Source organism: Hyperolius riggenbachi, chromosome 9 (assembly GCF_040937935.1).
Source record: "Hyperolius riggenbachi isolate aHypRig1 chromosome 9, aHypRig1.pri, whole genome shotgun sequence".
Taxonomy (NCBI): Eukaryota; Metazoa; Chordata; class Amphibia; order Anura; family Hyperoliidae; genus Hyperolius; species Hyperolius riggenbachi.
The window spans coordinates 105,035,931-105,049,999 of NC_090654.1; the positions used below are offsets into that span (position 1 = coordinate 105,035,931).

The following is a 14,069-nucleotide window of genomic DNA, read 5'->3' on the forward strand; positions in this document are numbered from 1 at the left end:
CTCAGCCTTCATCCTCATTCTTTGTACATCAGTAATGCAACCGCACATTAATATACAATGCAGCTGAACTACCTGCCGGTTAAGCCTTAGTCCCGGCTGCCATAGTTGACATCAGAGGAATTGGGAAGGAGAAACGGATCAGTGTGGCTTGGCCTGGATAGGTAAGGAAATATTTGTTGAGCTAATGGTGGTGACTTACAATCTGGAGTGTGATGTGAGTGATGCTGCATAATTAAAGTGGGTGTTAGGAACTGCAGTCCCCATATGGGGAAATGTCTATGTGCTCTACAAGATTGACCCTTTATCCTTGTCATTTTCTTGCCTCACTGACTAATTGGAATGGGGGATGCTGCTTAATGGGGGGGTCACTGATTATTTGGATGGGGGGGCTGTCCGTTGGGGAGTCAATGACTATTTGGATGGTAGTTACTTTTGACGAGGGGTGCCTTGAAAAATATTCAAAGCCATCAAGTGTGCCCTCACCCTAAAAAGTTTGAAAACCACTGAGTTATATGCTTGTTTCAGATGTGTGATCCAGATACTATTGTAGCCAAAGAGATCAGCAGGACTGCCAAGCAATTGGTATTGTTTAAAAGGGAATAAATATGAAAGCCTTCAAATCACTCTTAATTCAGGCGTCCTTTTCATTTGAACCCTCCGCCCTGCTTCCTAAAATGACCACCCCAAGCATTAACCTAACTTCCCCTCTCCTAGTACCAAAAGGGAACAACCCCACCTTATGCCTAAACCTTATCCTGCCTCCTAGTGCCTAAAACGAAGCCCCCCCAATACCAAATACTAATCACCCCTTCCCATGCTGAACCTAATTCCCCCCTTCGGCACCCACTATTTTACCCGATCAGCTACTGTAATACAAACCTATAAAGTATCTGATTAGCTACTTCAGCATCAGGCATCCAACTCAACACATGGATGCCCGATACTCAGTACTGGTGTCAATATCAGACTCTTTCTGAGGTACGTTCTCAAATTACCTGTTTTGCTCCCTGGGCTTTTTTGTCCTCTTGTCGCTAAATTGTGTTGCACACCACGTCCTGCATGCACATGGGAAAACATGGCCACATTTCTGCCACCCCGTTTTGGTGCACAATTTTGCCCACACTCGCCAGTTTGTACCAACCACCCAGCTAGATAAGCCAGACACGCCGTTGTTAAACTTGCTAAAATATTCACTTAATCCATCCTAGTGTAAGTAGGCCAGAAAACTGAGCTTCCAGGCTAAGATGTGCCTTGCCACTACCCATACCAAGTGTTCGGTGGTAGCATCACACTCGGTGACTTCATAGCCTTCAGCCTCCTGTGGGACAGAGGGCTAATTCTGTTTAACTCTGTTATGTTTTGTTTCTGATACAGTATAATTTGTGACAGTACTAGCTGCGGAGCCTTGTAAAGTGAAGGGCTACTGGTAGGGTCTACAAATGCAAGAGACATAAGGGATTGCTGTTTATATCCTCTTGTGCATAGCTACTGCCATGCAGTTAATAGCCCACAGTGGGATACAAAACAGAAAAGACATTCACGGTCTTGACCTACCTGCCTCTCAGAGATGTCCTAGCTATCGAAGGGTGCGTACACGCATGCAATTTTTATTGTCCAATTTAACCACTTTCATGTACACATGTCTGTACACAATCTGTTCATAGTATTCAGGATCTGTTGGTCCTCCAACTACATGGAGGTGGTAACATTGGTCTGATTGGCCAATCAAAATTGGATGTGTGTATGCACCTTAAGGGTGTGTACATGCATCCACTTTTGATTTGACAGTGATTTGCCAATTTTAACACTGCCAATGTAGTATGAGAGCCAACAGATCTTGAATGCTATGAACAGATTGTGTAGGTAAGCTTTCTTACTACATGCAGGTGATAATTGGCCAGAGATGGGTTGATAAAAATTGAATGTGTGTGTGCCCCCCTATAGTCTGGTACACACTTTCAGTTATGATTGTCCAATCACTGACCAATTTTACAACTTGCATGTAGTGTAAGGGTTTAACTTCACAATCTGTTCATAATAGTCAATATCTGTTTACCATCATAGTACATGAAGATGGTAAAATTGGTCAGTGATTGGCCAATCATAATTGGAAGTGTGTACCAGGCTTAAAGAGACTCCGTAACAAAAATTGCATCCTTTTTTTATCATCCTACAAGTTCCAAAAGCTATTCTAATGTGTTCTGGCTTACTGCAGCACTTTCTACTATCACAATCTCTGTAATAAATCAATGTATCTTTCCCCTGTCAGACTTGTCGGCCTGTGTCTGGAAGGCTGCCAAGTTCTTCAGTGTTATGGTTCTGCTATGAACTCCCCCCTCCAGGCCCCTCTATGCACACTGCCTGTGTGTTATTTAGGATTAGAGCAGCTTCTCTCTTCTCTCTTATCTTTTACAAGCTGGATAAATCGTCCTCTGAGCTGGCTGGGCTTTCACATACTGAAGAATTACAGACAAGGGCAAAGCTGTTTGCAGGAAGAAAAGAGCAGCCTGAAACTTCAGTGGAAGATAACTGCAGGGGGAAAGAAACACACAAATGATCTCTTGAGATACAAAAGGAAGGGTGTATACAGCCTGCTTGTGTATGGATGTATTTTCTATGTGTGGACATACTGTACATCAACCTACTTCCTGTTTTGGTGGCCATTTTGTTTGTTTATAAACAAACTTTTTAAAACTGTTTTTAACCACTTTTAATGCGTCGAGGAGCGGCGAAATTGTGACAGAGGGTAATAGGAGATGTCCCCTAACGCACTGGTATGTTTACTTTTGTTTGTTGTTGCTCTGTACAAAGTGGCTGTCCCACACACTTACAGATTTGTGAGTTCCTGAACCACTGATCAGTCTTTCAAAACAGTAGAGGTCTGTGCAGCATCTTCTTATACAGACCACAGACTCTTCTTGGCTACCTCCAACCACCCAGAGCTCCCAGGTCAAAACTCTCCCTACCTGTATACTTATTACAAAATCAGCATCAAAATCAGGTTAGACAAAGCTGAACTCGGAGAAATATACAAACACAACTGAATTGTCTGTTTTACTTTGTTCCATCTTGTTTTTCAGCTTTGCCATTTTAACTTGGGGAATACTGGCAGGTCAGGAACCGTATAAAGGTATAGCTTATCACTTTTCAGCTTTCTGTGTCTTTTTTTTTAATACAATGTAATAATCTGTATTTATATAGCACTGGCATTTTATCCAGCATTTCACAGAGCATATAGTCATGTCTCTTAAAGTGAACCTGAACTGAATAAAATTATTTACCATAAAATGAGCACATGATGTATCTGCAAATGAATATTACATACTTACCTAGCCATCCGTTCCTCTCAGAAGCTCACCATTTTCTTCTTACAACGATTCCTCCTAGTTCTGACAAGATGTTGTCAGAACTTACATTTATCAGTTGCTGTCATTTATAACTGAAAGGACAACTGATGAGCAAGGTAATGTACATGTTTCCATATGGCTCAAATGGGTGATATTACAGTTTAACTGTGTGCTTACCAGGAAGCTGTTATGGGGTAATGGCCATTTTCAAAATGGAGGACGGAGAACTCCATTGATCACAGTGGACAAACAGGACACAGGAGAGGAGAAAGATTGATGAGTAGACTACGCGGTAGGTAAGTATGACATCTGTATGTTTATTTTGACTTTTAATTACAAAAAGCATAGGCATAAAGTAACCATTAATGATACAATCTTGACCGTAAAATCCAGGGCTGTGGAGTCGGAGTCGTGGAGTCGGAGTCGTGGAGTCGGGCAATTTTGGGTGCCTGGAGTCGGAGTCGGGAAAAAATGCACCAACTCCGACTCCGACTCCTAATGAATTTGTAACTGTAATTAAAATAGAAAATATGATAAAATGTTCTATTTCTCAGATAATAGTCATTAAAAATAATGTATATATACAGTAATAGCTGTGCTTAGTCCACAAAAATGAAATAAACCAATCAAAATTAGTTACTTGTGCTGCTTCAATAAAACAGTCCCCGTATTTTTAAGGTCAGATATACATATCTGATTGTGACTGTATATATGATGCGTACACAGGAATCTCTTATATATACTAAATAACATCTATGTAAGAATAAAGCCTGATGTGTAGCTGTGTCACTAATAGAGATGGTCAATGAGATGGAAATAATTCTGCACTGATGCTGATTTATGCAAATGTATGCACTCCCTTTGCTGATGAAATCAAATAATTTGATATGTTATTAAAATTTGTTTTGGTGACTACAAATTAAAGGGTACCTGAGACGGATGAAAAGTAAAGTTTTATACATACCTGGGGCTTCCTCCAGCCCCCTTCAGGCTAATCAGTCCCTCACTGTCCTCCACCACCCGGATCTTCTGCTATTAGTCCTGGTAATTCAGCCAGTCAGCGCAGTCCGGCCGCATGCCACTCCCACAGCCAGGAACATTCTGCACCTGCGCAATAGTGCTGCACAGGTGTAGTATGCTCCTAGCGGTGGAGTGTGTTCATGCGCACTACGCCAGACTGGCTCAAGTACCTGGACTCATAGCAGAAGATCCAGGTGGTGGAGGAGGACAACGAGGGACTGATTATCCTGAAGGCGGCTGGAGGAAGCCCCAGGTATGTATAAAACTTTAATTTCATCTGTCTCAGGTTTACTTTGTTACACAGTAGTACTATACTCTACATATGCACTCCTCACAGAGCTGCAGGGAATCCACTGAGAATGCTGTGCACATTGAACACAGAGGTGTTGTCTGTTTACAATCTCCTCATTCCCCTGCAGAGTACCTGCACATCATTCTTACATGTACCCACACTTACATTGCCTAGGGCCTGATAGATGTTCTTTGTTCCGGTTTGTACCTTTTACAAGTACTATTACTAAGGACTAGTTTTAGTCTAAAGGGAATAAATATAGTAGTCTACATATCCTTCTCACTTCAGTTGTCTTGTAAAATTCCTAAGCGTTGGCAGTTATGAGACGAATTTCATGTTACATACTTTTAATCAACAAAATTGTAATATGCAAATTAGAGGAGTCGGAGTCGTGGAGTCGGAGTCGGTGGAATCCTAAACTGAGGAGTCGGAGTCGGTGGATTTTTGGACCGACTCCACAGCCCTGGTAAAATCTTTCCACTTCTATTTAAGTATTCATTCAAAGTATATTACTTCATTTTACCCTTCTATTACATACCTTTGGTAAGATTGTACAATTACAATTTCATCATTGATGGGAATTTTTACTGTCCCTCTCACTTCATAGAGCATATAGTCTATCTCTCAAGCCTGGTACACACCTTAATTTTTCTTGGCCCTTCACTAACTAATTGTATCACCTCCTTGTAGTATGAGTTTATGTACTCAATCTGTTCATAGTATTCAAAATCAGTTGACCCTCATGGTAAAATTGGTCAGTGATTGGCCAATCACAATTAAAGGTGTGTACCAGGCTTAACTATCACTAGGAGGAGTCTACAATCTAAGGGTGCATACACACTTCCCATTTTGATTGGATAATCAATGGCCAATGTTATCACTTCCATGTAGCAGGAGAGATTAGCTACACAATCTGTTCATAATATTATATCATAATATATGTGGTGGCCCTTATACTACATGGAAGTGGTAAAATTGGCCAATCAAAATTGGATATGTGTACCAGGCCTAATTCCTGCCACAGACATAGCAACATTTTCTATAATAGACTATTGCCAATTTTGGGATCATACAGTATAATCTCATTATGGTAAACAGTCAGTATATTAAACTAAGTGTCCAGGTCCTGACCAAGCAGCATTTTAAGTATATGGGGGTAACGCCTGGTATAGTAAAGACTGGTATAATAGAACATCTGTATTAGTAACCCTGTTTTTGCCCCCTTCGGTATTCTGTATCTGGCTATTGGGGAAAGTGGGTGTGGCATGCATCATTTGTCAGTTGGAGACCCATGAGCCGTGGTCAGTGGGCGAGCTGGCAGCCACTTGTAGGCTTTGGGCCTGCATGAATATCTTCAAAAGCCGGTGAGAGCTATGCATCCCATATAAGCTGCTGCCTGATTACTGAGGGAATTGCCAGTCATCTGTGATGTGCGTGTGCATGGCTGCAACACTACAGTATCATCCAGGCTGCATAGAAATGTTAACAGGGGAGCACACTATCAGTACTGCACCTGCATTAACTGGTGTGACCTATGCTTCCTATGGAAGCTGTTGCGTGATTATTACATGATGACTGCATATTGAGGACTGCACATTTTGATCTAACTTAGACATTGTCTGTGTCTCGCTTGCTAAAACATTGAAAAGAAAAAAATGATTCCCAATTATTGTCTGAATTAATATCCAGTACTGTAGTATATTTTAAATGCTTGAATATGACCATGTCTGATATAGTGAACTTCTGATCTAGTAAACTACTTTGCTTGGTCCCTTGGAGTTCATTTTTCTTTCATTATAGTGGTAAACCAAGAAGTGGTTGAGCACCACGTGTGTAAAAATGACCGACCTGATGTTCAGCAGCTCGCCCAGTGGAAGGATGTGAAGATGGTCCCTGAAGCCATACAGATGATGGAGAAATGTTGGGATGGTGATCCTGCAGCACGACCGACTTTCAATGGTAGAGATTTAAAAGTACATATTAAAAATGTACCCTCTCCAGAATTTATTTTAGGTGCTAAAATAAAATCGTCTAGTTTGTAGCAATTAGCATTATATTGGTAGATAGTAGGTGGAGTGGGGGGACAGTTCCTGTACGAGATGCCCTTTTTTAATTAACTTAATATATTTCCAAAACAAAGATTTCAAGAACACTAAAGTTCTTGTAAAGTTAGATGTTCTAGAAATGACCGAAAAAACAGACTCTTCTACCTAGTGTGCATAGTGTGTAGTGGGATATTGGGCCGTATTCACTAAAGATTCTTGTATATAGATATTGGGCTGTATTCACTAAATATTCTTGTATAGCAAGATTGAGCCATATTCACTAAAGATTCTTGTATATAGATATTGGGCCATATTCACTAAAGATTCTTGTATATAGATATTGAGCCATATTCACTAAAGATTCTTGTATATAGATATTGGGCCATATTCTCTAAATATTATTGTATAGTGATATTGGGCCATAATCACTAAAGATTCTTGTATAGAGATATTGAGCCATATCACTAAAGATTATTGCATAGAGATATTGAGCAGTATTCACTAAATATTCTTGTATAGAGATATTGGGCCGTATTCACTAAATATTCTTGTATAGAGATATTGGGCTGTATTCACTAAAGATTCTTGTATAGAGGTACAAAAATCCTCCGACTCCGACACCTCAGGTTAGTATTCCACCAACTCCGACTCCTCTAATTTTCATATTACAATCTTGTTGAATGAAAGTATATAACATAAAATGCATCTCTTAACTGCCAACACTTACAGAGACTCTGAAGTCTCGCTAAAATTTTGTTTTTACTTAACTAACTTCATTAGCACTAATGCCCTACCTAAAACGCTGCATCCCGTGGCTAAAATCGCTATAAAACCCCCCAAATACCAGGGCAAAAATCCATGACTTTCTTGGTCAAGGATTTTGCTGCTGGAAGAGGCAGAGCTTGGGGCTGTAGCTCTGTCTCCATTCTCGTCAATCAGCGCTAATCCCCGCCTCTCCCCTGCCCCTCTCAGTGAAAGAAGACTGGGAGAGGCGGCGATCAGCGCCAATTGACAGGACTAGAGGCAGAGATACTGCTCAAAGCTCTGCCTCTACAGGAAGCGCTGCCCAAATCTCCCCCCCCCCCCCCCCCCCAGGGATTTCAGGGGGTTTTCTAGCAATTTCAACTGCAGGGATGCAGCATTTTAGGTGAAATGTAAAAATGTACAGTGGAGGAAAAACTTATTTCACTCAATGAAATGCAAATCAGTTGCTATCTTTTATTTAAGGTTATTTTTTCGATTTTCCTTTTGATGTGCTATCTGCCACTGTTAAAATAAACCTACCATTGAAATGATACTGTTCTGAGACTTTTCATTTCTTTGTCATTGGACAAACTTACAAAATCAGTGAGGGGTCAAATAATTATTTCCTCCACTGTATGTGTTAATGTGCCTGCACTAGCGGGAATGCGTAAAAATGTACGCAATGCGGCCTCCGAGGTCGGCAAAAACAAAACTTGCTGCCAGCGGGGGACTGGAGCAGCAGTGAGTGGCTACGAGGGCACAGGATGGCTGCATGGGGCTGGTAGAAGCCCCAGGTAAGTGAAACTCATTTTTTTTTTTTGCCTGGACCTTCCCCACAGCATTTTAGTGAGACCTCAGAGTCTTTTTTAAAAGACAACTGAACTGAGAGGGATATGGAGGCTGCCATATTTATTCCCTTTTAAACAATATCAGTTACCTTGCTATCCAGCTGATCCTCTGCCTCTAATACTTTAAAGGGAACCTTAACTGTAAAAAAAAAATGAGTTTTACTTACCTGGGGCATCTACCAGCCCCCTGCAGCCATCCTGTGCCCTCGCTGTCACTCATGGCTAAATTTTTACGCATTACACCCGTAACGCATAAAAATGTACTTGTTGATGTCTGCAATAGCTTCCTGCACCAGCAGGAATGCGTAAAAAATGTACGCATGGCGGCCGGCCGACTCCCAGTCGGCAAAAACAAAACTAGTTGGCAGCGGGGGACCAGAAAGCCTATTAGTGACTGCGAGGGCACAGGATGGCTGCAGGGGGCTGGTAGTTGCCCCAGGTAAGTAAAATTCATTTTTTTTACAGTTATGGTTCCCTTTAAGTCATAGACTTAGGCCTCGTTCACATCATATGCGCTTCCATGCGCATTTAGAAGCGCATATGAAGTGGTAACATGTAAGAACGGCAGAAGGGTATAAACAGCCCTTCTGTCGCTCACATCAAATGAGCTGCGCAGCAATACAATGCGCTATGATGCACTTGCGTACTGCTGCATGCATTCTGCCCGCAAGCGCAGAGCTGAGCCATTCATTATCAATGGATGGGATCAGCAGTGCAGTGGGTAGCAGCGCAGATGGCGTGCGATCGTATATGTTGCGTTCCGATCGCACGGCCATCTGTGCTACATAGATGTGAACGAGGCCTAAAACTAGTTTTTGGTAAGAATACTTGTAGAAGGTACAGACCGGCACAAAGAACATCTATCAGGCCCTAGGCAATGTAACTGTGGGTACATGTAAGAGTGATGTGCAGGTACTCTGCAGGAGAATGAGGGGATCCTTCCTCCATTACACATTCTTCATGTACAATCTGAACCAGGTTTATAGACAACACCTCTGTGTTCAATGTGCACAACATTCTCATTGGATTCCCTGCAGCTCTGTGGAGAGTGCATATGTGGAGTATAGTACTACCGTGTAACAAAGTATACCTGAGACAGATGAAAGTTTTATATATATACCTGGGGCTTCCTCCAGCCCCCTTCAGGCTAATCATAATCAGTCCCTCGCTGTCTTCCTCCGCCACCTGGATCTTCTGCTATGGGTCCAGGCACTTGAGCCAGTCGGGCGCAGTCCGCATGCACACACTCCGCTGCCAGGAACGTACTACACCTGCGCAACACTATTGCACAGGTGCAGAACGCTCCTGGCTGTGGAAGCAGCACTCGGCCGGACTGCGCTGATTGACTGAATTACCGAGACTCATAGCAGAAGATCCAGGTGGGGGAGGAGGACAGCGAGGGACTGATTAGCCTGAAGGGAGCTGGAGGAGCCCCAGGTATGTATAACACTTTTCCTTTCATCCGTCTCAGGTACCCTTTAATTCGCAGTCGCCAAACTAAATTTTAACAACATATCAAATTATTTGATTTCATGATCAAAAGGAGTGCATAAGTTTGCATAAACCAGCATCAACGCGGAATTATTTGCATCTTATTGACCATCTCTATTAGTGACACGGCTACACATCAGGGTTTATTCTTACAGCATAGATGTTATTTAGTATATATAAGATTCCTGTGTACACATCATATATACTGTACAGTCACAATCAGATATGTATATCTGACTTTAAACATACGGGGACTGCTTTATTGAAGCAGCACAAGTAACTATTTTTGATTGGTTTATTGTATTTTTGTGGGCTAAGCACAGCTATTACTGTATATATAATTTATGATGACTATTATCTGAGAAATAGAACATTTTACCATATTTTCTATTTTAATTACAGTTTAAATTCATTATGAGTCAGAGTCGGTGCATTTTTTGCAGACTCCGACTCCAGGTACCCAAAAATTGCTCCGACTCCTCAACTCCAACTCCACAGCCCTGCTGCTGATCTATTTGACTGCAGTAGTGGCTGAATTACACCAGAAACAAGCATGCAGCTAATCTTGTCAGTTCTGACAATATTGTCAGAAACACCTGATCTGCATATGCTTGTTCAGGGTGAATGGCTGAAAGTATTAGAAGCAGAGGATCCGCAGGATTGCTTAAAAGGAAATAAATATGGCAGCCTCCATATCCCTCTCATCTTGGGTTCATTTTAAGAACTGTTCTCTCGTACCACTCTAGCACAGTGTGGGTTGGTGAACATGTTTTATCAAAATAATTATTATTTATGTGGCTTCAGACGTATGTAGGTCCTTACCATTTCTGTTTTATGTTACTGTATCAAATAAACAGTCTGTTCTGGGTTGAATGTTAAAAATCTTTCTGTAAATATTGTTAACAGGTGAAGTGACACACCACTGCCTTTTTTGGACCACTCCATTCTCCTCATGGGAGATTCTCAAGGTTTTCATTATTTTCGAAAGCACTTACTGAATAGCGGTAGAAGTAAGGCTGGCCAACATGTTTGTATAGATCCTTTCCAGGGAGTGTTTTTGTAAAGATTAAAGGAAATACTAGAAATCCTCCATGAGGAAATGGACTAGTCCAAAACTTGGCAGATTTGTCAAATTTTTACTGTCGACTATAAGTGACAGTGACATAGGATAAGAGAAAGGTAATTTATAATGCATTGTACTCTTGTATATCTTATATGTACTTGTTCACATGTGTTTTGGATTGTAACCATTTTTTGTAATAGTGGTCCTTTAAAAATGGTCAAAAACACATTTGATCAGTGTTCATCTCTACATGTCTTTATGTTTCTTACAGAATGCAAGGATCAGACATGGGAGATGAACAGACAGTATGTTGATGAAATTCAGGATGCAGTTATCACAGTTTTGAATCAATTAAGAAGTAATTCTTCATCATCACAGGTACAGTGACATGTTACCGGTGCTATGGACCTCATCAGGGCTGGATAGGCTTCATTTAGGATTTATGTAATAGCGACATATGGAGCCTGGTTTAGTAATGACGGCAAGGTCTCACCATAAGGAAAATTTCCTGATCATGTATTTAAAGTGAACCTGAGCTGGAGCTCGGGTCTGAAAGGAAATGCTTACCTAAGGAGAGGGAAGCCTCAGGATCCGATAGAGGGTACCTTGGTCCTCCTCGTTCCTGTTGCTGCTTCCCGGGACCTTCCAGCTGATAGGGGCCACGTGTCTCTTCAAGCATGAGCTAGGTTGTGCTGCACCCAGTCAAGCATGGCCGCGCCTGCACAGTAGTATAAAGCTGCTCGTGCACGGGCGGCTTCGGTTTACTGCACAGGTGCGGCCGTACTCGCGCAGTATGGCCGTGCTTGATGAGGAGCGGGGCCGCAATCAGATTTCCAAAAATTCATTGTGCAAAAACTTTGGGGGTCCGTGAGCAGCAGCGGGGGACCTGAGGATGCCTCCCGTATCCTGGGGCTTCCCTTTTCTTAGGTAAGCATTTCCTTTTTGACTCAAGCTTTGGCTCGGGTTCACTTTAAGAAGCTAAAAGTGCCTCGCACTGGCATTTATATTACATACACAGTACCTTTGATGGCTGAAAGATCAGAATTCATAAAGTGATTCTGAGCTATTGCTGTGCTCTTGACAATGGCTGCAGTACTTGCAAGCTCAAAGCTGGCGGTGCTTCTACGCTCACATGTTAAAACATGCAGTGATATTTCATAAATTGTTTTTCTGACATTTCAGGCCCCCTGAAGCTTTAATGACTCCTAATGCCACATTCTGGCTGGTATTAGACTATAAGGTAGAGTCAGCGTGGGCTCCACCTCAGTAATGCCTTCCCACATGGTTCTTAACCACATTGCTACCATTTGTGTATGACACACAGATGTTCCTTCTGGTCTTTCTGCCACTAGTAGAATACCATTAAAATCAGCAATATTCTACTACTGAATTCCAATAGTAAAATATCAGTTATCTTTTGCCGATATTCTACTATGACTAAACCTAACCCTACTCTCACACAGAACCCTCCCTCTACAGATGCTTTACTCAGATGCCACCCTTTACCAATGCCTAACACAGGACTGTCCCTCTACCTATGCCTAATCCTTAACCCCCCTGGTGTCGCCTACCCCTTAGCCACCCCCCACCCAGTGGCACTTAACCCTAACCCCCCTACCCCCGATGGTGACTAAACCTTAACCTACTCCCCGCCGCAGAGCCACGATTTGCGGCAACGAAGTGAAGTTCTGGCACCCAGAGGCTTCCCACTATGAAAATTGCAGCATTACATAGCGGGGATGAAGCCGCGGAGCAAAGCTTGCCAGGAGATGTAGTCCGTGGATGCAAGTACACAAATGTTTTCACAACCACTGACTACATCTCTCGGAATGCATTGCGTCAGACGCGCGTGCAACATTTATCTGGGAAGTTGAAAATTCGGCACATCTGCGGATTCTCCTTAGAAAAGATGGTGCATTCCATACGGGTCAGGGGCCAGAGGAGCAGCACCTCATAGGTAAGTAGCGACTGGAACGATTTTGCACTTGTGTAATTTTGCATTGTAATTTTGCATTTACGACGCAAAATCATAATTTTTAGCAAAGTCGTAATGACCAATTTCATTGTAATGTTGAATCGTAATTTTGTGCGTAAGTTCATGTTTAGTCATAATTTCGCTTAATTTATCATAATTACGTCAAATTAATTGCAAACAAGTGTAATTACGTGAAAATTGGTTATAATTACGTGAAATTGTGTAATTATGAATTGGCTATTATGAAAATAATCGTAATTCCGAAAGTATTTGAAGTTATGAAAACTACACATATACTTGTAATTGGGCTAAATTTCACATAATTTTTTGCAATTCCGATTTTGCTATTACGGTCGTAATGACGAAAATTACACGTTAGTGAAATGTACCATTGCAATCTTCACTAGTAGTGACGCTCACTCCAAACCCATCCCCCCCAACGGCACACTCCATTACAAACCTCTCTTATGACGAGGTTCATTTTAAAAAATATTATTGCCAGGTGCTCAGTTACCTTTAAACCTCCCGTCCCCCTACTTATACACACGCTGGTGCAGTTTTGCTTCTTGCAAAACTGTGTCCCGCTCAACCTTACATCCTTACATTGATAGATGTAGTTGGGAATCCTTGGCTTGAAAAACCTGAAAATTGGGAGCTGCCTGCACTTGTGAAGTACAAATGCCCCTCATACATGCTCTTGTATGCTATTGTATTTCCATGGTATATTTCATGTAAAATTATCTCTTCCAGAGAGTTCAAGTTTCAGATGTGCCTGATGGTGCTACTCCTGAGACCAGTGATACAGGTTGGTAATTGCAGATATACTGTATCTTGGCTGCCCATTAGGACCAACACTAGCAATAATGGCTTAGTGAAAGACAGACTATCAGCGACAATAAGTCTCTTGCTAAAGTTGAATTTTTTGAAGTGTGGTGCAATTTGTGCATGGTCTTTTTTTTTTGAAAAATAGCAGTCAGTGTTCAGGTCAGGGTCTTACTTCACAACCTTGGCAATTGTAGAAAGAAATGAGCCGATGATTGATCCTTCATTTTTACCTGATTGAATGTTACATGTATATCCAGTTGATATAACCACTTCAGGACCAAATGAATTTTCACATATCAGCACTGCTCCCATTCATTCGCCAATAACTTTATTACTACTAATCAACCCTAAATTATATATATATTGTTGTTTTTTTTCAGGACAAATTAGGCTTTTAGTGTGTGATAATTTTGTTTAGT

At 41.6% G+C, this 14,069-nt stretch overlaps 1 protein-coding gene across 3 annotated transcripts in view; it reads left to right on the forward strand.

The window, feature by feature from the left end:
* Positions 1 to 14,069, forward strand: part of LOC137531696 (receptor-interacting serine/threonine-protein kinase 2-like) — a 39,939-nt gene that overhangs the window by 13,939 nt on the left and 11,931 nt on the right. For 2 of the 3 annotated variants that reach the window (XM_068251653.1, XM_068251654.1), the window contains exons 4-7: positions 3,081 to 3,130; positions 6,460 to 6,618; positions 11,122 to 11,228; positions 13,576 to 13,630. In XM_068251653.1, coding sequence (XP_068107754.1) covers positions 3,081 to 3,130; positions 6,460 to 6,618; positions 11,122 to 11,228; positions 13,576 to 13,630 — 371 coding nt within the window. The remainder of the gene's footprint in view (positions 1 to 3,080; positions 3,131 to 6,459; positions 6,619 to 11,121; positions 11,229 to 13,575; positions 13,631 to 14,069) is intronic. The other variant, XM_068251655.1, reaches the window with a different exon arrangement.